Source organism: Euphorbia lathyris, chromosome 2 (genome assembly GCF_963576675.1).
Source record: "Euphorbia lathyris chromosome 2, ddEupLath1.1, whole genome shotgun sequence".
NCBI lineage: Eukaryota > Viridiplantae > Streptophyta > Magnoliopsida > Malpighiales > Euphorbiaceae > Euphorbia > Euphorbia lathyris.
This window is the reverse complement of record NC_088911.1, coordinates 103652751-103663684: the sequence shown is the minus strand read 5'-3', so window position 1 is coordinate 103663684 and position 10934 is coordinate 103652751. Positions and strand designations below refer to the sequence as shown.

The following is a 10934-nucleotide window of genomic DNA, read 5'->3' as shown; positions in this document are numbered from 1 at the left end:
AAACAACTATTTAGTTCAGCAGTTGTAGAATAGTCTCTGAGTGAGACAGAACAACCTATTGAGTAAGACAAAAGAATTTGCTCATGTGCGGACAAAAGAGAACAAGCACACAACAGATTATTCACAAACAAACAAATGTTTCAACTTTCCACGTGTCACAAGAAGACAACCTGCGAATAACTATTGTTTTAACTTATTACAGTCATTATTGAAAATAAGAACTTCTTTTCCCTATGTTGCTACATCTCGTGACCTCCCAACTCTCATTATGGTTTGACTTCTCTTGACCCCAATAGAAAACAAGCAGACGCAGCTAAGAACAACCTGCACAGATAAGGCAATTTATAAGAATTTATGGATAAAATATGGTTCTTAAATGAGTCTAACCCCTTAAATATTCAGGTATAAATTGCACTTATCACTTTTTATTGTTCTTTGGTGGGTTCAAGTTTCACTATTAACATTTGGAAGGACCATGGCTTTCGGATGTTAGTAACCTTTTGTGGAAACCTCAGCCCCCATTAACCACCATATCTCTTAGTTCTAAGCTTAAGGATGTAACACGTTTCAAGTGGAATACTTCTTTGCTGTTATAGTTGTTTTCTGTTAGGGGTAGAGGTCTTATAACCCCTTAGTCATTGTTCCGAAGACATATGGTATTGGATGTGAGATAGGAACAAAAATTTCTCTGTGAAAGGTTCTTATAGAAAAATCATGGAGTCAATTAACAAATCTGATGCTAACAGCAATAGTAATCTCTAGAACTCACTTTGGCACCTCTTTATTCATCTGAAAGTTTTTTTATGGAGAGTTCTTTTTTGTTGCTTACCAACAATGCCAACTCTTCATCACAACCATATCCCAGTCAACACATTTTTTACGCTCTGCTTGGATTTTGAGGAAAACGACTACCATGCTCTCATCAATTGTCATTTTGCCTATCGGTTATGGATATTTTCAAATATCATAAACATTAATGGTCTTTTAGGCAGTATGACTGATTTATGGAAGTTTGTTAATTCAAATAAAAACAAATATGATATTGAGCTTGCAATAATGATTTGTAAGACCTTATGGAATAACCAAAATTCCCTTATTTGACATAACTCCTTTGCTCTTACGGTTGTTTTGCTTAGTAACGACGTTTTTGTCACGATGGAGACGAGCCAGTCATCATATTACTTCCAATTAGTTCCTCACTAGTGTTCTTGATGTATGGGCTCCTCTAATAGAAGATTGGCTTAAATATAACGTTGATGCCTCTAATTTTTTTTACTGATTTTAATGCCGCTAGTTTTGGCTTTATTGTGTGCAGTGCAAACACAAATGTTATTGCAACTAGAAACAACATTCTATTATGCTCTTTGAATTTTTTTAATGGTAGAAGGTTTGATTGTGTGTAAGGGAGGCTCTGCAAGCTGGCTAAAAGATAATGCAACATTACAATATTATTATAGAATCTCATTCTCAAGCTCTTATTAAGGCTCTTCATTTTCAAGAAGAGATAGATTCTATGTTTGCTTACATTTTTTGTGATTGTAAAATCCTCCTCGATGATTTAGTTAGGCGTTCTTTGAAGTTTGTAAAACAATGTGTGAATCGATTTGTCTATGTTCTAACTAGTACGATTAGTTCTATGTGTGATTGTGAAGCATAAAGTTTTGCCCCCTCCCCTTTTTTTTTCTTTTTCTTGTAACTGTTTTGAGAGTTCATGAATAAATTTTTGTCTTTCCAAAAAAAAATAAAAAAATAATAATGCATAAAGTTTCATTTAGCGTTTCCTTATAGTTATCTTCACTTTATGATGTATCTCGAGGTTTCGCTTGTTTTTACTTAACTTGGATGTTATTAAGGATGACGACAGGTAGAATACCCACCATGAGTAATGTTATACTCATATCCTTACGTTTTTATATTTTTTGAATTATTCATCTAATTAGGGTATAAAATTCTTATCCCATTCTCATTCCACATAATTTACGGGTAACTTTACCTGTTTAAATATATAAATCAAATCATAAATTTAACAACGCATACATAAACTTAATATGCCACAAATTTAACAAAATCATTAACAAATTTAACAAAAATTCAAATACTTAAAATTCTAAATAACATAATATATAATTCAACAACAAATACAAATCATCAAATATTTAATATTTAAATTCTTTATTGCTTCCCTTCATTTTTAAGTGTGCATTTATTAAACTTTAAAAAGTAAAAAATACAAATCAACAAATACATCGCACGTTACATAGCACAAGTACCCTGAGAGTATTCTCATTACCGCATCATACTTGTCATAAATGTATTTCTAAATCTGAATCTCATTCCAAACCCTTTTATACATGATTCATTCAGATAGTTCCGTTAGAATCAAATAATATCTAATACCCACAAAACCCGCAATAAATAATATCTAACACCCGCAAAACCCACATCCGTTTTCATCCCTCAATAATAACATTCTATATTTTTATAATAGAAATTATATATATACTCTTTAAATATATTGAAATTATCATTTTTCTCAAAATATTTCATAAATTAATTTTTAAAAAAATCCCATATTTTTTTAATTCAATACTTATTTTTACTTTTGTTACTTATCCAGCAATTTTATATTTATACTTTACAATATTCCATAACTAAAGTTCAACACTTTATTAATATTCAATACTTGACCGAGACATCTCTTAGCCTTTTCATATCTTAAAAATTCAATGTAAATCAGAAAATAATTAAAAATATGTAAATAAAATATAGAAGTTTAGAAATGATTATTATAGAATTAAACTAAAATCCAAAGAATATATAACTCTCTCAAAGTAATAATATAAAATTTCCAAAACCCAAAGGGCAATTTACTCGGCCTCATCTACCTACCCCTTCAAAGTTCCAACCAATAGCATTAATGTATATAATATAATATAATAAAATAGTAATTCTCAAGAAATAAAATAAAATAAAATTAGTTATTTAATTACCATAATTTTCTCTTCTATGAATCACAAGATTGGCCCACTCTCATTATGCTCATCTGGGCCTGTCAAGAGCAGATCCTGGCCCACTAAAACTAGCCCCACCAGTTTTTCCCAAATCAATTGCATCCGTAGGATTAAACAAGCCGCCATCGGAACCGTACACGTAGCCCTTGTAACCAGTGTAGCCGTCAGCAGCAAAACGACCTCCTCCATTACCGGGATTAGGAGCGTCCATCTCACGCACCACAGCATTCTTCTCCCCTTCAATTTCTCTAAACCTCTGCAAGTAAACCTTCAAGGGGTCCACATAGTCCTCAAACCCTAAAGTGGAGATGGCCCAGAGAAGATCGTCGCCGTTGATCGTCTTCCGCTTCTCTCTCTGGCACTTATCGGCCGCCTCTCCGGTGACGAAGCTTATGAACTCCGATACGCATTCTTGTACAGTGTCTTTGGCCTCTTTGGAGATTTTGCCGTTTGTGGGAAGAGCTTTTTTCATTATTCTGCTAACGTTGGCTATGGGTAAGAGACGGTCATGCTCTCTCGCCGATATTCCGTCGTTTGCGTTTGAATAATTGTTCGCTCCTCCTCCTCCTCCTCCGCCTGATTCGTTATCTGAGTCTGCCATCATTCAACTTTGGAATCCTGTTTTATGAGCAGAAGAAGAAATGCTTAAAGAATTCAGGTTTATGCGAGACAAGTATATATAATGCCCATTACCAAAAATAAAAATAAGTAAAAATGTATATAAAAAAAAGGGTTACAACTGAATTAAACCCTAACGTTTTTAGCAAGTGCAAATTTAAGTAACGTATTAAATTGGATAAATTTAATCTATACGTTTTCAAGCAAGATCTATTTGAAAAGACTGATTAAACCGTTATTTAATTATCATATTGGACTTTCAAAATAAATTTGTCTACAAATTGAAACAGTTTTGTAAATTTTTATTGGTTTTTTTTTAACTATATTAATAACAGTGTAAATATTGTAGACATTTTGATTAAAAAAAAAATTTTTTTCAAACCCTTTTATTAGCATTGCCATATATATTCTTTTAAAAAAATTGTCTATATATATTTAGGGTAAATTTCAAATAAAACCCACGTGGTTTCACTAATTTTCAGATAGGACTGTGGTTTACTTTTTGTCAAAACGAGGATTGAGATTTCACACTTGGATTAATGTTATTAAAATCATCTTTAACGACCTGAAAATCAAAATTTTCAAGAATTAAAGTTGTTCAATGTCATATTTTCTATGGAACTACATTTTCGATGTTCGAAAATCATCTTTTTGGAACTTTCTATCTCTTTACCAAACTTTATCTAAATAATCTCAAAATAAAAAAGTTGAAGAATTAAAGTTGCTTAGAATATTAGTAGTTCTTAAAATATATCATTTTTGTAGTCGTCGATGGTGATTTTAATAGTATCAATCGAAAAAGTCTTTATTTTGCTAAAGTTAAAAACTTCAATCTCGTTTTGACAAAAAGTAAACCATAGTCCTTTACATGAAAATTAGTGAAACCATATGGGTTTTATTTGAAATTTACCCTAAAATAAAATAAAAACCAGTTAAAGCTGTTTTTGAATGATTAAGCATCTCAAATCGTTTAAACTAGATTTTGAGTTGGAATCTATCGTGGGCAGATGCACTTAAAAGATGTCTAATGAGACTCGAATTGAAAAATTAGATAAACTATTAAAAAAATATAAAATAATAAAAACTGATTTTATTATGCCTATTTTTTTTTATTATTACGCCTATTTATGGTAATTTAAAATAACTATCATTTTCATTTGAATTCCAAAATCAAATAGCATATATATAAAAGGTGATTCATCATGTCTCGTCACCATCTTAGATTTAATGAATTAAGATACTATTCTTTCATCTTTGTTTGTACTTTGGGCTTAATACATCAGTTGACCCTGAACTTGTTGAAAATAGTTGATTGATGCTCTGAATTTATATATTGTCTCATTAGCCTCCTAAAATTATTTAACGTGTCATAATTAAGTCTTTTTTTTGGTAGAAAATGAAAGGAAAGCAAAGCAAAACAAGCAACTACACCGGGATTAGCCTAGGAAAGCTAACCTCAATCCTATCCTCTAAAAGAAGAGGAGAAAGAGCGATAGGGGGAACGGTAAGAGTAGAAACACCTAACACCCCATCATGGCCTGCCGCCGCCAAGTGATCTGCAACACGGTTCTGCTCCCGAAAAATGTGGCTGAACTCAAGGATATCAAATGAGGGGCTAAGTCTCTTAATAGCTTTAATAAGGTTGCGGCTATGAAGACCCATGACATGACTACCCAAAATCATAATTAAGTCTATAAATTATAAAAATATTATAAAATATACAAAACAGAAAGTTAATTTGTTTTAAAGACTTAAAATTACGAAATAGACTTTTGTTTTTTAAGTTTTGATTTTTTTTATGGATTTAGGCAATTTGCAATTTATATCACTTTAAGCAAGTTCAAGGGACAAATGGATCATTTTAAGTAAGTTTAAGAGGTCAATAGGTCACTTTAAATAAATTCAGATGGTCAGTAAATTATTTTAAATAAGTTGATGTGGCTAAAAAGACACTATGTCACAATCCTTTTTTGTCTCGTACCTAGATTGAATATAATTATACAGTCAGTGTCATCTTTTACTGTTGAAAAATAGTATTTCTCAGTATCGAATTAGACTAATAAAACAAATCGAATTGATCATCTTATTAATTCATTTGAGCAAGGCTATATATTTACCGGTATCTAAAAAACTATAACATCGACATAATAAATATTGTATTAAATTGAAGAATAGAAATAATAAAATTACAACAAATTAAATATAATAAATTTTTGAATCAACTAGATGAATGGAAGAATAAAAAGGCATGATGAACTGTTATATGTTTCGAATTAGAAGAACATTAACTCTAGCAGATTGTTGGACTGTTTTTTTTCCGTCTCAATTAATTCAAGAATTGATTCACTTAATAAAAAAATTAATTTTACTGGATTAATTCACGTTAATAACAAATAAAACTAGTATAACCACTAAAATATTTTAATAGAATTAGTAATGAACATTAATTTCATTTAGTTCCATTACTAAAATTTAATTTTCTAGTAATCATCATTCCGAATTTAAAACAATTTAAATGTTTTTACTCTGTACAACCATTCAAGTAGTTCAATTTGAACTCTAATTTCTTATTTCTTATTTATCCGTTTTGAATCTATGATATATCATTGAAAATATCTTATAGAATAGAATACAAAGACACTTTACTTATTTTCCAAAACTTCATCTATCCATTAAATATTTAAATTTGTTTCTAAAAAAAGTCTCAAGTTGATAAATAATAAGTGTTATTTTTTCCAAAATGATATTAAGAGATACAATAACACTTATTACTTATCTTTCTCTAATTTTTTTTTAAGAATCCTCTACGTGGTTTTGGCTATACACAATCACAGCCTTTGTGATTATCTCGTCAAAGATAATATTTGAATTCGTGTAAAAATTCATAATAACATCATGTCTAAAATTTTTGAATGGCACGATCTATCATATTAACTCATGTAATGATCTCATAGTAAATTAATATAGTACTATATTCTTTAATATATATTCATTAGTTTTATTTGTATTTCCATATATCAAATGGTCATCAATCAACTCTCATAAGTCAGCCTTAAATTATTATATATTGGTCAAACAATTTCAAGTGACTAAAAATCTTTAAAAATAACTAGTAGTTACAAATAGTATTATAAAGCTAATATACAAACAATATTAATAATGAAATGATTTCATTATTAAAATAACAAATAATGAGAATGATAATTTCTTTTATTTGGCGAATCTATATAGTTGTCTTTACTAAATTATAGACTATCATATATTAATCAATTAAATAATCTAATTTAGTTTATGGACTGATGTGTGATGTGAGGGAATTTAAATCAAGCTTGCTGGAATCTTAGGGTGCCTGAGATAAGAAAAAAAAATGGTCAAAGAGAGTCAATAACCGACAATCCCCATTCTGATTCCTAAGTCAGTAAAGAAACAGATAATAAGCAGTATGTAAACTTAGATGAACAAATAGGAATGAATGAATACCTTTTGAGTACTATATGTACCTTATATTTATAGAAAATCTAGATTGTTCGCTTTAAATGTGAGTAGAGGACCACATGTCATTCATTTAATGGAGCATTCAATAACGGTTATAAAAGATGTCCCTCTGGTTTTTTTAATTACGCCATTGGATATGGTTCAGAATGTGTATGATATTTAAGACCTTTTTTTATTGAAGTGCTCTAGCATTTACATTTAAGGCAGGGGGTGTTTCATTATTATACATGTATTCATAAAGAATGGTGTGATATTAGATGTCCTTCCAAATCTTCCGGTCTAAAGTGCTTTAGGACTTCGTTTCATAGTGTGACCGAAGTTTGAATCCCCTTGAGTTCAGTCTTTCGTTGTGTTACAAAAGGTGTCATTCCAAACTCTTTATTTTTCATTTTTTAGAGTGTGACATGTTATTTTTTTATGTTTATTTTTATCCCTTGTGTGAGGGTAGTGACGTCATCAGGTTCTGGCAGACATGTGAGTTGAGAAACATGACATCATTTCTCTGTTTTCTCTACTAACCTTTCGAATTCCTGACAGATGTCATTTTTGCACGCACTTTTGCATTAATCAAGGTTATTATTACCCTTTTCTAGGCCTTTGGGCTATTTTGGGATAGGGCACGATAATTACGATCTCTTTAATTAAATGTGTCACCTCTTCATCTTCCTAATAAAACTATAAAAACCACATCAAAGCCCTTTAAAAATTTATTGCTCTTTCTTGCATCTCTCATTCCTCTTTTCCAAGTTCCTAAACTGTAAGTTTCTTTTTCTCTTACCCTGTTTTATTTTTGTTGTATAGAAGGTTTGAGACAAAAGAGCTCGAATAAAGCCCTTATTGTATGGAAGGGTTGAGACGGAAGAACTCGAATAAGCCCTTAGTGTTGATACTCATTTCATGCACTGCAAAATTGCTCCCAAAAAGTCTAAATCACCAAGACTGTTAAGAAAAAGCTAAGACTAATCGTCTAAGAAAGCTGGTTCTTCCAAGCAGGTGAACCCCTTAATTTATGATGAGCCATCGATCTTGATGATAACATATTATATAAATATCATGACTTCCTTCCCCAAGTTGAATGAGATGGATGCCCAACTTCCAGTTGATAAGCAAAGAGCGTTTGACCCTCCCCAAGGATACTTGGGAGTTTTTATTCATCTGTTGAAATAGGGTATGCATTTTCCCCTTTTTGATGAGATGGTAAACATGTTGAGGGAGTTCAATTTGTGTCCCTGCCGAATTTGCCAAAATGCATGGTTGGAGTTTCTCAACTTCGTGAAATTTTGCTAAGATTTGGATATTAACTTATCCAAACCTTTGTTTCAGTCTGGAAGCCTCTGAAAAAGGGTGACAAACAATATAATCTACTGGCAAATGAGTTGTCATAAAAAAGCTTTATTAACAGGGAAGATACAAAGCATAATAGATTTTAAGCCAAAATGGGTTTAGCTGAAGGGAAACCCTTCCCTCCCTTTAACCCTGTTTGGAATAAAGGGTTTGCTTTTCAAACTAAATGGAATGAAGATCCATGTAATTCAAGCACTTAGGTGAAAGAGCGAAGTCTGACCGAAGAAGAGGAAGCTGGGTTGAAGCTTTTGTCTGTGTATTATGTTCGATGACCTTACCTTGTCATGTTGGATATGATTCAATCGAACATACCTTCAGCTCTTCTTAATCGAAAAGGGAAGAGCATATATAAAGACACTAAAGGATATCAAAGCCTCAATAGAGGTGATTAGCCTTTTGACTTTATTTTCCTTTTCCATTTTGGATGCAAGTGCATCTATTAACATGTATCTTCATGAAATCATGGCAGCTCATTTACATGCCTCGGAGGAAGGTAAAGAGGAGGAGTTTGAAGTCATGAATGTTCCTCCAGCGATGGTCGAAGGAAACATTAGCACGAAATTCACGGATCCTATAAGTGGAAGTTCTGACTAGAGAAGATACATCCGATGTGATTTCTATAACGTTTACAATGGTAAATAAAAAAAAAGTGATTCTTTTCCAGGGCTTAATAGAGCCTATGGACTCAATTGACCTTGAAGTTCACACGGTACTCTCCTCCCATGAACTAGATCCTCCAGTTCAAGTGGAAATAGAGGCTCATAATGCTTGTGATAATGTTGAGGTCGAGAACGTACTTTCCACAAAGACAGGTTACGGAGATTATACATTGGCTGCTCAATTAGGGATTCCTTCTGAGCCTCGTCAAGTTGAAAGAAATGACCCTGCTTCGCAAGCTGAGAGGTCGACAAGGACTGATGATCCTTCTTCATTGATTCCTAATTACTGGTGGATGCATTGTCTCGAGGATCCATTCCTGGTACCACAAGATTTGCAAGTTGCTACTATTTTTTTTAATACATGTAACGCTAAAATTAGTCTCTCCGACTTTGGATTTCTAGTTCTTCCGCTAATGCCACACCCAAACCTAAAATGAAATGATTGACCAAACATGGTATATCAAAATTACATTTCAACCAAAGATTAGGTGGAGACAGCCAGTGGTAACGAAGATACTAAAGCCGAAAAATTAAAAGCACAACTATTGTTGATGATGTTGGAGTAAATTACATTTCTCAGTTTTCCACGATCTAGAGAATTCTGTCAGATATAGCCCTATCTACTCTGCCATTTGGAATTAATTTCAAGCATATATGTATATAAGCTAAGCAATATTTTAGGGTATCCAAATAGAGATTTCCAATAGATGAAAGTGAATAGGGGAGGTCCCAACTTAATTAAAGTTCAAAGATATATATATATACTAGACATGATATGATATATGTGAATAAAATGTTAAAGATAAGAAGATAGCCCTTAAATTAGAATCATTTAACAGTACATAATGAAGGAAAAAAGCCTATCAATAGTGAAGAAAAGACCCACAACTGCTGGATCTCATAAATTGTCATTCATATGTGTTTCTGAGATTGAGCATTTTTCTAAGGGTATATTTGATTTACATCAGACGTAAAATCAACAAATACTAAATACAATGAATTTAGCAGTCTATTCACTAATCGACTAAGTGCTTAAATAAGTGTGATATTCCATATTCCATTTGAAATGTACTAACCTAGTAAAGGAATGAAAATCAATTAAAAATGTATAAGTAAAAAGGAGGGTCGTTAATTTCATGCCAAGAAGGCTAGACAATACATTAGAGCGTCGAGACGAACAATGTTTACTAAGAAGGAAGTCAGATTTCTGCTTACTGACCAATTGAACAGAAAGATTGCCATATAACTGAATGATATTATTCAACTCCCGAACATTGCTCGTAGTGGATTTAATGAAAATCAAAACATCACCTTCATATTAGAAAATGAGTCGGGAAAGCAACATTAGCACTATAAGAGTATGGAGTGATTAAACCAGAATCAATATCGTGTTGAATCAATCTACCGAGGAAGTTCTCCACTAAGCAGAAAAGAATCAGAAAAGAAATGAGGATGTTGCATCTACATACTGAAAATAGAGAGAGGAACTAGGAAGGGAGTCCTCGAGACGATGCATCCACCACTATATTTGCATCATATTTGATATAAATAGTAGTGAAGCCAGATACTCTCATCCATATGAGACCTGAACCCAAGTACACTCAGCAAAAATACCTATTGATGTCATGATGTTACCATTAGAATCTTTAGCGATCAACCCAACTGTTGGGTTACAACCATTACCCCCCACCACACAACATGGCATCGAAATTGATTTTTATGGCGCCATTTTGGGGTGGACGTAAGGGCCAAGGGTCGACTCATTAGAGGGATCAAACAGTAACAGATTAGGTAAATAATGTGAGTT

General features: G+C 32.1%; 1 protein-coding gene across 1 annotated transcript; it reads right to left on the bottom strand.

Annotated features, from left to right (window-relative positions):
* On the bottom strand, positions 1-3684 carry LOC136219246 (nuclear transcription factor Y subunit B-1-like). Its single transcript, XM_066006573.1, has 2 exons — positions 2991-3684; positions 1-324 (listed from the first exon to the last, which is right to left on the bottom strand). The coding sequence occupies exon 1, from the start codon at positions 3613-3615 to the stop codon at positions 3040-3042; it is 576 nt and encodes a 191-aa protein (XP_065862645.1). The 5' UTR covers positions 3616-3684; the 3' UTR covers positions 1-324; positions 2991-3039.
* Between the last annotated feature and the right edge of the window lie 7250 nt (positions 3685-10934).

What these genes read in the sequence shown, in the direction of transcription:
- LOC136219246 (XM_066006573.1), bottom strand. Translation starts at nt 3,615, where the DNA reads ATGATGGCAGACTCAGATAACGAATCAGGCGGAGGAGGAGGAGGAGGA.